At 39.2% G+C, this 15,744-nt stretch overlaps 2 protein-coding genes across 2 annotated transcripts; both read left to right on the forward strand.

Annotated features, from left to right (window-relative positions):
* Positions 1-1,979: 1,979 nt before the first annotated feature.
* LOC308251685 (beta-defensin 131A-like) lies at positions 1,980-7,102 on the forward strand (the record flags this gene model as incomplete). Its single annotated transcript, XM_080675409.1, has 2 exons — positions 1,980-2,037; positions 6,948-7,102. The coding sequence occupies 2 exons, from the start codon at positions 1,980-1,982 to the stop codon at positions 7,100-7,102; spliced, it is 213 nt and encodes a 70-aa protein (XP_080531535.1).
* A 3,254-nt stretch (positions 7,103-10,356) lies between these two features.
* DEFB134 (defensin beta 134) lies at positions 10,357-12,686 on the forward strand (the record flags this gene model as incomplete). The annotated part of the gene is made up of 2 exons (XM_080675881.1): positions 10,357-10,414; positions 12,544-12,686. The coding sequence occupies 2 exons, from the start codon at positions 10,357-10,359 to the stop codon at positions 12,684-12,686; spliced, it is 201 nt and encodes a 66-aa protein (XP_080532007.1).
* Positions 12,687-15,744: the final 3,058 nt, after the last annotated feature.

Below are 15,744 nucleotides of genomic sequence, written 5' to 3' on the forward strand. Positions count from 1 at the left end.
CACCAGACCTCTAGTGTTCAATAAAACCCAATAATTTCTAAGGTCTAATTTACTATCTCATGGTAAATTAACTCCTTTCTCCTTCAGCTGTGACAATTTGTACTTCGATAGCTTGATTACTGATGTTTTTCTCTGTGTTCTTTTAAGGAAAGGCATATGTCAAAGTGCTGTATCTTTCTTAATTAACTAAGGCCCTAAGCTCTCTGGAGATAAGCTACCTTTCAACATTCACCTGGTGCCCACCCACCCACTCCCCGAATGCAATGAACCTTCTTCTGACCCTTCCTTTGATGTCCCAGATTGCCAGCCCATGGATCACATAATGTTCTTGGGCTTTCCTGGCAGGCTTCCAAGCTCATCTCCTAGCTCCAGATATATCTGGATGGAAAACAAATGTTTATAGAAAATGTTAAAGCACCACTGAACATTCTGCCCTTAGTGTTCCCTAAGGGTTCTATGCTCATAAATTTGATTGCTTAGCAATGCAAACCATAGTTCCAAAGCTTTTCCTCATGATCAAGAAGGCAAGAGCTCCAAGGCACATGAGAAAAATCAGTAAATTTTGGATTCATGATCAGAGATGCTAAAGATTTCAAACCAGTCAAGTTTAAGTAAAGGAGCAATCATCCATAACCAGCACACACCCGAAGAGTCCCCTATGAGTTTTCAGGGTGCTGGGGGAATCAAGCACGATTGCAAGTTAGATTTCATAACAGGATAAATCACTGAAAGGCACCACTTTATGGAAGTAGTAGCATCAACTTTCATAACTGAAGGAAAAAACCTGAACCCAGGCTTAAGAAAAGTCATCCCCACAGCTTTCAGCTCCCTCATTGGCCCTCCTTAGGGCCAATACGAGGTTTGTGAAGTTTGCCTCTTCCAGGACCTCTGATAATGATACCATAAGTCTCCACGTATCCCCCATCCCTGATTCAGCTCAACATATTATTTTCAAAGTCTCAGTCAGGGAGGATCTGCTCAAATAATGTAACTGCATGTTCCACTCACTGAAACACTGAGGTAGAAAAACCACCTCTCAGAGGAAGCCATGACAGAAAGGAGCTTCTTAAGATAAGTTACTAAACTGGAGTGGGACCGTCTAAGTCCAAAGATTAAACAATTCTAAAATTGGTTATGAAAAAATCAAATAAGATCAAGAATGGGAATGCATTTTGCAGCTTTCAAAATTGGTATTCTTACTCATGCCTTCTTTGAGGTTACCTAGGTTACATGTTCATTTCCTTAGTGTCTACGAGGTCATTTGTGCCACTTTGTCAGACATATGCTCATGTGGCATTGCCATTGTTTTTTCTATATTATTTGTTTTCCTAAATTCATCTAAGGCTCACGCTTCCTTTTTGTTCCTCTCACATTACATGTAGCTGTGATGTGGAAACAATTTGTGTTCACTAAGACTTTAGATATAAAAATTAATTTATTTTATTCAGTTGGTTGAACCGGTTGGGGGGTGGGACTTAAACAAAAGCTTTTCTATATCTCCCTAACCTGTGTATGGTTTCCAATATAATTTCATTGCTTAAATCTGCAAATGTACATTCCCAAAAATACCAATGAAAAGGCATGCTGTTTTAGCCAATGCTTCTCTTCCTATTACTGGGGAAATAAAGTGATTACTCTATGAATGTCACCTTAGCCTTTACAGGTCCTCCAGGAACCATAAGACAATGATTTTTCAACAGAATATCTCTCCTGACTTCACCAAGTCTGTTTCTTTTCTGTAAGTGTTATGCACCCTACTACCATTACCACATCCTGTCAATATTTAACAAATGTACTTTGAATAACTGATACTCATGTTCGTTGCATGCTGTCTCCTGATATTGAAGGCTCATTGGAGCACAGAAATGTTTCTGCTGCTGAAAGGTTCAATAATCAGACAACGACCCACCTCCTGAGTACTAAATATATAAAGAACTTCTCTTCATTTTAGCTACTGATCCTAAGTAACTTAGTCAACCATGAGGGTCTTGCTTTGCATCCTTGGGGTCCTTGCCTTGTTGTCCACAGTTCCTCCAGGTAAGATGGAAACCTTTCTTTCCAGAGTTATGAAAATACTAGGTCTTCCAAGAGTTTGAAAATAAATTAGATTGTGCCATACAATGAAGAATGTGAGAGGAGTGCATTGGCTGCTCACAGGAAGGGAAAGTTGATGCTACTACATCCATAAAGTGGTGCCTTTCAGTGATTTATCCTGTTATGAAATCTAATTTGCAATTGTGCTTGATCCAAAGATGGTGGAAATATGCTCAACTATACACACACAAAAATAGGGGGAATTGAAAAAAATGGAAAATGAGTGGTGATTAGAAGGACCAGAGATAAAGAGGAGGTCACTCCATCATAACCTGTGGTTCACAGAACATTCTGATCATTAATCTAGGTAAAGGGTAAAGAACTAGGTGGAAATTACTATGTGTAGTAGAGGCTAAGATTCCACCTCAACACTTAATCAAATAACCAATTGTACAGACTTGTTTATTGAATAATCAATCCAATTTTAAAAGCCACTAATACTATGTAATAAATACATATTAATATTTGGGCTTATAACTGGGGCTTATATTAATTTCTATTGACTTATTTATCTTTTCTGATGCATATACTACCTTGGAGCACATTTTAATACCTGGAAATTCAAAATTTTCTTCATTATTCTTGGTTTATTAAAAAAATTTTATTGAGATAAAATTCACTCTTTTAAAGTGTACCATTTCAGTGATTTTTGTTATGCAATCATCACCACTATCTAATTCCAGAACATTTCATCACCCCTAAAAGCAACTCCATATTCATTAGCAGTCATTCCCCATCTTTCCCTCCCTTTAGACCTTGGCAACCACTAATCTGCTTTCTGTCTCTATCAATTTACCTTTTCTGGACACTTAATATAATCATGCAATACGTGACCCTTTGTGTCTGTTTTCTTTCACTTAGCTTAATGTTTTTCAAAGTTCACCCAGGTTGTAGCATGCTTTAATATTTAATTCCTTTCAACTGATGAATAGTATTCTAGTAGACACATAAGCTACGTTTTATTCATCCATTCGTCATTGATGGACATTTGGATTGTCTCTACTTTTGGACTATTATGAATGATGTTGCTATGATCATTTATGTGTGGACATATTTCCAATTCTCTTGGATAAATACCTGGGAATAGAACTGCTGTGTTAGATGAGTAACTCCATGTTTAACTTTCTGAGGAATTGACAAACAACGTTCCATAGCTGCAGGCTTCATTTTACAATCTCACCAGCAATGCATGAGGGTTCCAATTTCTCCACATACTCACCAACACTTGCTATTTGTCGTCATCATTACAAATCCTAGCTGGTATAAAGTGATTGCTCACTATAGTTTTAATTTGCATTTCACTTTGCAGTTCATTTGCAATGTTGAGCATCTTTTCATGCGTTTATTGGCCATTTGTATATCTTCTTTATAGAAATGTCTGTTCAAAGTTCTTTACTCCTTTTAATTAGGTTGTCTTTTATTATTGAGTTGTCAGTTTTTTATATAATCTGAACATTAAAAGTTTATCAGATATTTGAAAATTTTCTCTCCCATTCTGAGGATTGTTTTTATTTTTATTTTTACTGGACGTGCTTGCTGTAGCAAGAAGTATGTTTTCAAGTTCAAAGTTAAAAACAGCTTAAACTCTGGCGACCCTGCTAGTGGTTCTCAACCTGTGGGCGACCCACAGGTTGAGAACCACTGCTGTAGAGCCTAAGACCATCGGAAAACACAGATATTTATATTACGACTCATTAACAGTAGCAAAATTACAGTTATGAAGTAGCAACGAAAATAATTTTATGGTTGGAGGTCACCACAACATGAGGAACTGTATTAAAGGGTCGCGGCATTAGAAAGGTTGAGAACCACTGCCTTATATACTACACTTTTGGTGGAAATGCAAATTGGTATAGCCATTATGGAAAGCAGTATAAAGGTTTCTCAATAAATTAAAAATAAAGCTACCACATGAGCCAGCAATCCCACTTCTGATTTATAGCCGCAGAAACACAATCAGAATGTTGACAAGATATCTACACTCCCATGTTCATTGCAGCATTATTCACACTAGTCAAGATAAGGAAACAACCTAAGTGTCCATCAGTTGATGAATGGGAAAAGAAATTGTGATATATATACTTAACAGAATAGTATCCAGCCTTAAAAAGAAGGAAACTAAACCATTTGCAACAACATGAACAAACCTGCAGGACCTTATGCTAAGTCAAATAAGTGAGACACAGAAAGACCAACACTGTGATCTCATTTATATGTGGAATATAAAATGATCAAACTCAAAGAAGTATATTGTATAATGATGGTTGCCAGAGGAGCGGGGAGGGGGAATGGAGTGATGTTGGTCAAAGGGTACAAACATTCAGTGATAAAATGAACAAGTTCTGGAGACGTAATGTACAGCATGGTGACTATAGTTGGTAATATATTGCATACTTGACATTTGCCAAGAGAGTAGATCTCAAGTAATTTTACCACTCAAAGAAAGAAAAAAACTATGTGAGGTGGTGGATATGTTATCTCATGGTGGTAATAAATTCACAATGTATATTATATCAAAACATCAGCCTGGCTGGTGTGGCTCAATGGTTGAGCGTTGACCCAGGAAACAAGAGGTCACTGGTTCAATTCCCAATCAGGGCACACACTCAGGGTGCAGGCTCAATCCCCAGTGGGGGGCATGCTGGAGGCAGCCAATTGATGATGTTTCTCTCTCATCGATGTTTCTATCTCTCTATCCCTCTCCCTTCCCCTCTCAAAAAAAACAATATAAACATAATTTTTTTAAAAAACATCATATTGTATACCGTAAATATATGCAATTTTATTAATCAATCATTCCTCAATAAAGGTGAAAAAAATACATACACCCCAAAAATGTGATAAGTGAATGTTGTCATTTGCAACAACATGGATGGATCTTGAGAGTACTCAACTAAGTGGAATAAGCCAGACACAGAAAGACAAATACTGCATAATCTCACTTTCTTGTGGAATCTTTTAAAAAAGTCATACTCATAATAACAGAAAATAGGATAGTGGTTGCCTGGTTATGATGGGTTGAGAAAATGGGGAACTGTTAATCAAAGGTTCAGTTATGCAAGATAAACAAGTTAAGAAGTTCTGCTATACATACAGTATCTATGGCTAACAATACTGTATTGTATACTTGAAATTTGCTAAGAGTATAGACCTTATGGTAAGTATTCTTACCACAAATAAGAACATTAATAATAATAAAGAAGGTGGGAGAAATCTTTGATAGGTGATGGATATATCTATGGCTTTGATGGTCATGATGGTTTCATAGATGTACACTTATCCCCAAACTTATCAAGTTCTATACATTAAATATGTACAGTGGTTTAAAAATAGATTATATATGCCCTAGCTGGTTTGGCTCAGTGGATAGAGCATCGGCCTGCGAACTGAAGGGTCCCAGATTCAATTCCGGTTAAGGACACATGTCTGGGTTGTGGGCTCAGTCCCCAGTGAGGGACTTGCAGGAGGCAGCCAATCCATGATTCTCTCTCATGGATGTTTCCATCTCTCTCTCTCCCTCTTCCTTCCTCTCTGAAATCAATAAAAATATATTTTTTTAAATAATAAAAATAAAAATAGATTATATAAAATGTCTCTTTATTAAAGTATTATAATGAAACAATGAAAAAGACATGATATAATTACAATTTCACCAATGTGCAACCCCCATTGCATTAATAAATCTAGCCATTGAGCCTTGATAACTGCTATCATCTCAACTAGACATTATGGGTCTTCTTATAAAACACACATACAGACACACAACAATACATTGCAGCTAACTAAAGGAATCAAACATAAGTCTGATCAAACCTCTGAATTGTGCTGCCAATTTTCTGAAAATACAGAGGACACAGGAACATGCTGAATTCTCCAAGAGTATGCAATCAGAAAATATCAGCTGTGGGGAACACTACAGGTTAAACATCACAAGTTGTTCAATGTGAAATATACATATATAAGAAATAATTTGGGAAGGACCTGTAGATTTAAAGGGAATAGCAAACATGGTGATGAGTTGAAAACTAAACTGAAATGTCTAGGGATGAAAACTCAGGTAATAAAACACATTTTAAAAAGTAAGGAAATTATTACTATAAAACTTAGGATAGTTTTGTTTGGGAGCAAAGGATAGAAGAAAATGTCGTGTGTGAGAGGGAGTGAGAGAGAAAGAGAGGGGGGGGAGAGAGCAAGAGAGAGGGAGAGAGAGAGGGAGAGAGAGAGGGAACCACAGTGAGAGATTATGGCTTGTGGGATCTTGTGTAGATCTCAGGAACTTCCTCAGTAAACAAGACATGGTTTGGGGCCTAAATACACTGAAAGTTGGAGCCAAGACCCAACTCCCTCTGTCTCCTTCTCATTCTCTATTGGTGATTTTTTAAATAAACCAAGAAAGTAAAGGGAACGAGAGATAACTTGCCCATTTTTCCACCACCATACAGCTCCTAATGTAAGCTTACTCTGCCTTCTTTTGATTTTCTGACTTAAGGCTACCCCTTCCTCTTACACCCTGAATTTTATCCCCACTCACTTTTTAAATACTCACTCTTGAAATTAAACATTCTTTTTTAAATCATAAATCTTCACCCCTAAATGAATGTTTCATTTTAGAAAAAAATATGCTGTAACAGTTCTCATCAGAAACCTTCCCCCTTTTCAGCTACTGCTCCTTACAGAAGAAATAATCATTTATCTTTATTCACAATCTCCACTTTTCTCTACTGTAATTATTTTGTTATTTTTTTTCTGAGCAAGTTCTTTATTGTTGTTTTTTAATTTATTATGAAACACATTCAACATTAAAATATACAAAAAACTAACATAATGCAATATGATGTTTTCTCTTTTCAAAGCGAGAAGCTTTTTTTTAAACAGCAGATGTTCTTCATTATACCATAAATGCAGAATGAAGTGCAATTCTGATGAATTTGCAGTTAGATACTGTTCTGACTGGAGCATCTGCTGCAGAATAAAGAAAGTTGACTTGAACAAAAGAAAGAAGTGGTGAAAAGTCCAACTCCATTTTCTTCTGACTCCAAGAATAGAAACTAAAAATGAATAAGATTTCCATCTCTACAAAAGAATAATTAGTCCGGCCGGCGTGGCTCAGTCATTGAGCGTCAACCTATGAACCAGGAGGTCACGATTTGATTCCCGGTCAGGGGACATGCCCAGGTTTTGGGCTCGATCCCCAGTGGGAAGCATGCAGGAAGCAGCCGATCAGTGATTCTCATCATTGATGTTTCTATCTCTCTCCTTCTCCTTCTCTCTCTCTCTCTCCCTTCTCTCTGAAATCAATAAAAATATATTTTTTAAAATTTTAGAAAGAATAATTAATATGATAGATAATGGAAATTCATGATAATTCTGTTGAGGTTAAAGTAAATATAAATTTAATAAAGGCTTACATTCTATTTTCATGTGTGCACGTTTACATTCATTTCCTCAGTTTAGGTTCACAACCACATTGTTTCACCAATAGTATGAGAACCCAGCCCCACCACTTATTCACTTTTTAACCTTGGGGAAATGCTTTAGTCTCTCCCTACCTCGGTTTCCTTATTTATGAAGTGGGGTAACGATAGTACCTACATCATGGTGTTATGAGGATTCTATGCATTAATATAAATAAATTCTTAAGCAGCACCTGACCCCAATATAAACTCCACATGTGTTCATTATAATATCATGGACCAGAGAATGTGATCTGCCTTACAGCATTTTGGAATCGGTTAAATCATTCTTTGTGGTCTAAGATAAAATTGATATTTGTTCAAATTTCCCGTGGTTTTGAAAAGAAGGTATATTCTCTGTTTCTGAGGTAATACAATCTTATATAAACACAACATATTTATGCAACATTACGATATTTTAGTAATCTAGAACCAGAACACTAGAATGAGGACCAAGAAGAAAGAAAAGAGGCAGATGGATTTCAGGAAGAGGACTGACAAAATTTAGTGGCCATATAATATAATGAGAAAAAGGTATAAAAGGTGATCCTGAGGTTTCAAAGCTGGCAAAGAGATGGTTAGCTTATTTAGCTCACTAAACTAGAATCCAGAGAAAGTAGGTTGGGAGTGTGAGGAAAGTTAATAAGGAGATGTTTTGGGGCCTAGCCAGTTTAGCTCAGTGGATAGAGCATCAGCCTGCAGACTGAAGGGTGTAGGTCAAGGGTGTAGGTCAGTTGCAGGCTCGATCCCCGGGCCTGGTCAGTGTTTGAGGGAGGCAACCAATCAATGTGAGAGACATCAATATTTCTCTCTCTATCTCTCCCCCTCCCTTCCACTCTCTAAAAATCAATGGAAAAATATCCTTGGGTAAGGATCAATAATTTTAAAAAAAAAGAAAGAGATGTTTTGGCATAGTAAAATTTTAGCATAAAGGGATATGAGTATCAGTCCACTAGGTACATGCAAAAGTACTTAAAATTTTTTATAAATGAACTTAATTCCTATTATGAACCTCATTCTACCTGATCACAGAAACTGAAATATAGTCAATTTAGAGTTACTCCTCTTTTCTCCAAGTTACTTGTAAGTTCCAGAGGAGTTAAACAGTGGTGAGGCATCTGAGAGAGCCTTGATTAAGACATCCTCCTGACTTGGTCTCCCATCACTAGTCAAGGTATGACTGCTGAGTTGCCTCTTGTTCTTAATAAAATTATTAAAACTCTTTGGGTGAGGCTCATTCCTTAGTGCATAAGATAATTCTGCTACTCATACATCTTTCTGGGTTACCAGAAATTCACATGGGACTGTCTATGACTTCACCACTTCCATGATCTCAGCCATACAGGGATTATTCCATGCTCCCTTCCCACACTGGGAGGACCTGTGTGAGGGAAGGAGAACCAATGCTATGAGACTATCTACTAAAGAGAACCATGCAATCAATGCTGAGCTATGTATGTTCTTGCCACCTCTCTGAGTTCCACTAACATAAGGAAACACTAGTGCATCATTGCTCTCACACTACACAGTATTTCTGTCCTCCATTACCCTATGCCATTTCTCTCCTCTCTCATTATATAAATACCAGGACTAAAGACAGAAACAGTGACCCATCACAATATAAGCTGTCTTTCCTCCTTCCCTCATATACTCTCCTTCTGCCTCTACCATATTTAAGGCTAGGTTTAGGAAAACCTTAATCTCAGACTTCTAGCCTTCAGAACAATAACACAATACATTTCGTTGTTTAAGCTAGCTAGTTTGTGGTCATTTATTATGGCAGCTCTTGAGAACTAATACACCGGATTTCTTTTATTTTTTACTTCTTTTTTTAATTTATTTTTTTATTAAATTTGTTGGGGTGATGTCAACATAAGAAACAACCAAATGTGTAAGTATTTTTATGAGTTTATTTGAGCTAAACTGACAACAATTGCCGGAAAGCAAAATCTTAAGGAATTGAGGAAAAGCTCAAGAGAATGACAGTTATGCACCTTATTTTATACATTACAATTAAAGGAGGAGGTGTAAGGATGGTTACATGAAACTCACTGGTGATACTTCAGGAGGAGGGGAGAAAGCCAAGGGGAAATCTCTAGGATTGGATAAAAAGTAAAATGAATAGACACATACTTCTTTTACATTTGTGGGTATAGAATAGTTAACAATCAATAATTACTCTGATAATAATAACAATGATGGGATTTGTTGTCTTTGCTCTGAGGCTGTGGTTGTGCTTTGAGGGGTCTGGAAAAAAGCAAATTACTTTGATATTTCAAAGGTGTGTTTTCAGATGTGTTAACACAGATGCAAAAAAAAAAAAAAAAAGACAGCAGGCAGGCTCAGTTAAAGTGAAGATTGACCTTTGTGCCCTAACCGGTTTGGTTCAGTGGATAGAGCGTAAGCCTTGTGACTGAAGGGTCCCAGGTCGTAGACTCGATCCTCAGGAGGCAGCCAATCAATGATTTTCTCTCATGATGCTTCTATCTCTCTCTCCCTCTCCCTTCCTCTCTGACATCAATAAAAATATATTTTAAAAAGAAATAGCATATCGTTCTCAGGTCTCCATTAGTACTTTTGGAAAACCCAGGTGGGGAAGCAGTGCCTTTGTCAAAAGGAAAGCTGTCAAATGGGGACAGCTGTCAGTGTTCCCTCATCTGAGCTTTGCCAACTCAGGTGCCTCAGGAGAGATCAGTGTAGCATATCCAACTGGAGCAGGCCACACGTCAGACCCGAGTGCTTCCCTTTCTGCTCGCTGACAGCCCGTGCCAGACCCTACCACCAGCCTCCTCCACAGCAGAGCCTAGCCATGAAGCCTCTCCTCGTTGTGTTTGTCTTTCTCATCTTCTGGGACCCAGCGCTGGCAGGTAAAGTGGAAATCTTCCTGGGGGATCCTTTCTAAAGAAGAGCAATTCCGCTAAGCAAACTTATGCATGTCCTCCCACCATGGACCCTTTAATTTTCAAAGTAGAAAAAGCATCAAGCAGCTTTGATGTCAGCAAGGTCTGAACTTCCATTTTGGCTCTCCAACTTGTGAGCTGTACCGCTGTAGGCAAAAGTCTGAGCTTCTCTGAGCCTCAGTCTTTTCACTTACAGAACAGAAATAATAAAACTAGCAAGAATTAAATGGTATAATGTATACAATATGCCTTAAGTAATACGTGCAGGACCTGACTTAGGAGAAGTACCATTATATTTTCATTAGTGATGTCCCATTTTATTTTGCCACTAGTTTGTCTCTAATTCAGGAACATATCTAGTCATACTAGTCAAAACCAGCAAATGGTGATAACATTTTAAGCCTCCTAATATGCAGAAATTGCGTATAGTAAAGTTACTATTTGTAGATGCCTTAAGTACATGGTGAAGCAGATGTGGAACTGCTTGTTCCAAGAAAATTAATGAGGTCCTATGTGATAAAAGACATGAAAGACTAACTGGCCTCATGTTCTGACTTTAGAAATGTCATCCTGAATATTCTCCTCACTCAGTGGAATCTACTCAAACCCATATGTTAGAGGGTCCCACTTAATTTCTCACCCTCCCTGCAGTATTCTCTAGGCAAATGAACCAGATTTTCAGATCATATAACTCAGTGGGCTGAAATTAAGAATCCCTAGGATTCAGGCCTTTTAAAGCTCTTGGTGGGACTGATTCCACTATGGTGTATAACCACAGATCTCCAGACATTTGCATATAGTCTATCGTATTCCATTTAGTGTCTTATACATTCCCATAGCTAGTCTTTTTCATAGGACTTTCTCATCTCCTATGCAGACCATTACATTTCATCTCCTCGGGCTTCCTTCTTGCCAGCTAAATAACCCAGATCCCTTCTTTTTTCCTATAGGACAGTTATCCTCCAGGGCATGATGACTTGGATAGGGTATCTGCTGACTCAAAATATTTACACATGGACAAATACTGGCACTCTTGTCCTTTTAATACCTTCTTACACATGAGCATAAAGAAACATTCATATTTTAATGATCCTGTGGAGTAGCATGTCTACAAAATTGTAAGCCACAGCTCTAACGCCTTGGGCTCTAATAAGAGATCCCAAATCTTATTTCATCCTCCTCTGAACTCACACCATTCCATATGGCAAATGTTTCACTAGACTTGTCATGTTTTTCTCCTCTCTTACAGGTATTTTGTGCTTCTTTTCTCTTTGTCTAGATTGAAAATTCTTTGAGATTAAGGTCTATATCACACTCAAATCTGCAGCCCAACAGTACCTGAGTTTATAAAAACTGGTTTGGGAATGAATAAGTAATTAAAAATGAGTTAAAGATTATATACATAGGTAACTTGATGGTTTCAAGTTATTATTTGACCAATTTAGGCAAACTTCCAAGTTACTAATTGTCTTAGTCAGCTCAGACTGCCATAACAAAATACCACAGACTGCATGGCTTTAAAAAAAACTTTATTTTCTCAGTTCTAGAGGCTGGAAAGTCCAAGATCAACTGCAGGTCTATTCAGTTTCTGATGAATTATATTTCCTGCCATCTTCTTTCTGTGTCTTCTACCAATAAGTCTACCAGTCCTATTAATTTAGGCCACCAATCCTAATGCATTAGGGCCTCACTGTTATTACCTTTTTTAAAATTCTTTATTGTTGAAAGCATTACATATGTCCCTTTTTCCCCCATTTATCTCTCCCAGCCATCCCTGTTATGACCTTATTTAATTACCTCCTGAAGTCCCAATCTCCAAAGACAGTCACACTGAGGATTAGGGTTTCAACATATGAATTGGGAAGAGGGGGCTGCAATTCAATCCATAGCACAAGCTAATTTTTTTCAATCAGAAGCTATTAGAATTAATTAAATTATATCAGAATCAATTGATTCCAACAGAATCATTCATTATGAACTAGTCTCCTTGGAATCCAGTGTAGTAAAAATAAATAAATAAATAAGTGGAGGGCCTTGTTATTTTATAGTCCAAACAGGTCAATAGTGAATTCTCCTTCCATTCATTGTCTTTCCAGGCTTGAATCCAATATCATCAGAAATACACCAGAAGTGCTATGGAAATGGCATCTGCAGACTCGAGTGCTATCGAAGTGAAATGTTAGTTGCCTACTGTATGTTTCAGCTGGAGTGCTGTGTCAAAGGAAACCCTGAACCCTGACATGAGAAGCCAGTGAATGTCAATTAACTTGAAAGCCCTGACCACCTCCATCTTTCACACGACCAAGGAATTTATATTAAACGGTGGCACTGTGATGTGCCCACATCTGTTAAACTTTAGCATTTTTATAAGCCTTCAGATTCTTAGGATTTTGGATTTTTAAAGCTGGCCTACAGCTTTCCTAAAAGCAGCTAAGCTTCTCAGGAAAACAACTTAGAATACATTTTCCCACTTCAAAGTGATATCCGGGCTCTCCTCAGTGCCTATTTATCTCTTTACTCATAGAAAGGATGTCTTGATTATTCAGAGAGGCTTCAAATTATAAAAATGTCTCTTTATACTTAGGCTTTACCATTCCTTTAGCTCCCACTTACCTTTTCTTTGCTCCTCTCATCTACAGAGGAGCAGATCTGTCCTGGCCTCCTGTTGACCTTGTGCATCTCTCACATAGAACACATAGGTGAGGCCTAACTGCAGGCTGGCTTGAGTCTTGACCAGGCCTGACCCTGCAGTTCTTCTTGACACACAAGGAGAAAGGCCATGTTGTGATGTGCTTCCATGAGACAGGTTCTCATTCACCTTCCTGGTTTCAGAGAGTGAAAGCATGGGACTTTCCACCTCAGCCTGCTTAGGGTCCAGGCTACGAGACCACTTGGTTATGGTGTAAAGTTGGCTCCTGAGCAGCAGAGTGGCCCACCACCTCTGCTGCACATCATCTGGCCTCTCTGGTGGGGTATCATCCTCTGAGACTAGCTGCTAACACCATGCTTTGCTGTGTGTGTCAGTTAATAAATTGTCTAAATCCATCTGGATTCATTGTTTTCTTTGCTAGCCAAACTTATAAAAGTACTAGAGGCTCAGTGCACAAAATTCATGCACTGGATGGGGGGCCCTCAGCCCGGCCTGCGCCCTCTCGCAGTCCAGGACCCCTCGCTCCTTACTGCCCGACTCCTCGCTGCTCCTTACCGCTAGGCTCACTGTTCCTTAGTGCTCACCAGTCGTGAGCCTGGCTTCTGGCTGAGCCGCACTCCCCATATGGGAATGCACTGACCACCAGGGGGCAGCTCCTGCATTGAGCGTCTGCCCCCTGGTGGTCAGTGCGCATCATAGCGACTGGTCATTTTGGTCATTCCACTGTAACTGTTGCTTAGGCTTTTATTATATAGATAACAGGCTAACCTAGCAACTTGCATTGTGCTGGTTGTCTTACTGACTACTGTGATGCTACTGAATGTCTACCCAACTGCTCAGCACCATCAACCCATACACAGATGCTTGAGTGTGGGAAGACTGCATGTGCTGCTCAGGAAGAGGGGCGGGGTGGCAGAGGGGGATAGAGATTCTGATTGCCTAACAATTTTCTTTTGCTTCAGTGCTGAATGCAGTTTGGACTGTGTAGTAATTCTGAGAGTGTAAAACTCTAGCTGCAAAGAGCCAACTGCTAACAGAGTATAGGGCTGAGGAAACAATGGCTAAGTCCTGGCCTAAAATTACAGCACTGCCTTTCCAGCCTCCTCACTGCAACTGGGTTGTGAGGTGTTCTACCCTCCCAGACATTGTTCAGCCTGTGCTAAAATCCAGTGCTGTGTTAATTGGGGAGATCCTAAGAATATAGTAGATTGTGTCTTTCTCTCAGAGGCCCATACTGTTGAGTCATTAGGGGAGATAGGTTAAATAGAATGGTATGAGAGATGGCCTGGAATGGTAACCTCGGTTGTTAAGTATCCAGAGTATGGAATGTATCAAGACAGGGCCCAGGAAAACTATCATATTCTAAAGGAGGCAGGGAATTCCATATATATATTTATTTCGGAGAGGGAGATAAAGACAGAAACATCCATGATGAGAGAGAATCATTGATCAGCTGCCTCCTGCAAAGCCTCCTTCCTCTCACCCCACCACTCCCCACCCCCCTAGGGATCAAGCCCACAACCCAGGCATGTGCCCTGACCGGGAATCAAACCATGATATCCTGGCTCATAGATCATTGCTCAACTGCTGAGCCACACCAGCCAGGCTTATTTGAAGAACACTGAATCTTCTGGAACTGCAGCCTCATAACATCCCAGACAGCCTTCTTTTACTCTTTCACTTCAGATGTATGTTCTCAAGACACAGGTAAACTAAAACTTGAAAACAATCCAGCTATTATTGGGGAAGTTGAAGTATTACTTTCCCCACTGAGTGCTTGAGGTGGAGTCCTTACAATATCTCGAGAAAAAGAATTTTCTGAGACGCTCACAGAAGAATGAATGATTTTTATTTGTGTGGAATCACATCTCTGGGTTTCCAAAGTCCCATTTCCCTTAATCCAGTCCTGGAAGTGTAGCTGGGGATTCAGCAGAGCTCAAAGCAAAGCCAGTGTGCAGTTTCCTTTCCATGTCGCAGCCAGGTCCAGTTCAGCATCAGGCTGGTTGCAATCCATTAGTCCACTGTGTGTGTTGGGGAGGGGGTCCACATGGTCATGGGCCATGTGGGTGAATTCAGGGAAGCCAAGAGAGTGTGCCCCCCTGCAGCAAGAATCCAAAGACCATAAGAGAAACCAAGAGGACCAAGAGAGCAAACTCCTTGGTTCAGGGGATTAAATGCCCCAAAATTCCCACACCTGCAGTGGCCACATCTATTCTGGCCAATGACCTTTTCCCAGGTGTAACTGATAGGCAAGTACACTCCAGACTTCACCCCACTTTACTGGGCTGGTGTCTATCTCCCCTCTGCAAAACCCCTGGGGAGTTTAAAGCTGTAGCTACCCAAATGAAATGACTATAATATTTGGCCTTCCCTTTGCTCCTTATATATTATTAATAAATAAGGTTAATTATAATGGTATCCAGCCTGCTGATTATCTGAAGAGCCTCTCTTTCCAACTAGATGAGAGAACATTATTTGAGCCCCTTTAGAGAGGTGACCCCCTGAGATCCCTCTGCTAGAAGAATCAGAAACTCTCTGCACTCTGCTTAAGTACTGAACAGCCAGAACCACCCCCCATCATAAGAAACCAAAGTAAAATATATAAGCCAGCCAAAACCGGTTTGGCTCTGTGGATAGAGCGTCAGCC

This window comes from Plecotus auritus (genome assembly GCF_963455305.1).
Source record: "Plecotus auritus genome assembly, chromosome: 6".
Taxonomy (NCBI): domain Eukaryota; kingdom Metazoa; phylum Chordata; class Mammalia; order Chiroptera; family Vespertilionidae; genus Plecotus; species Plecotus auritus.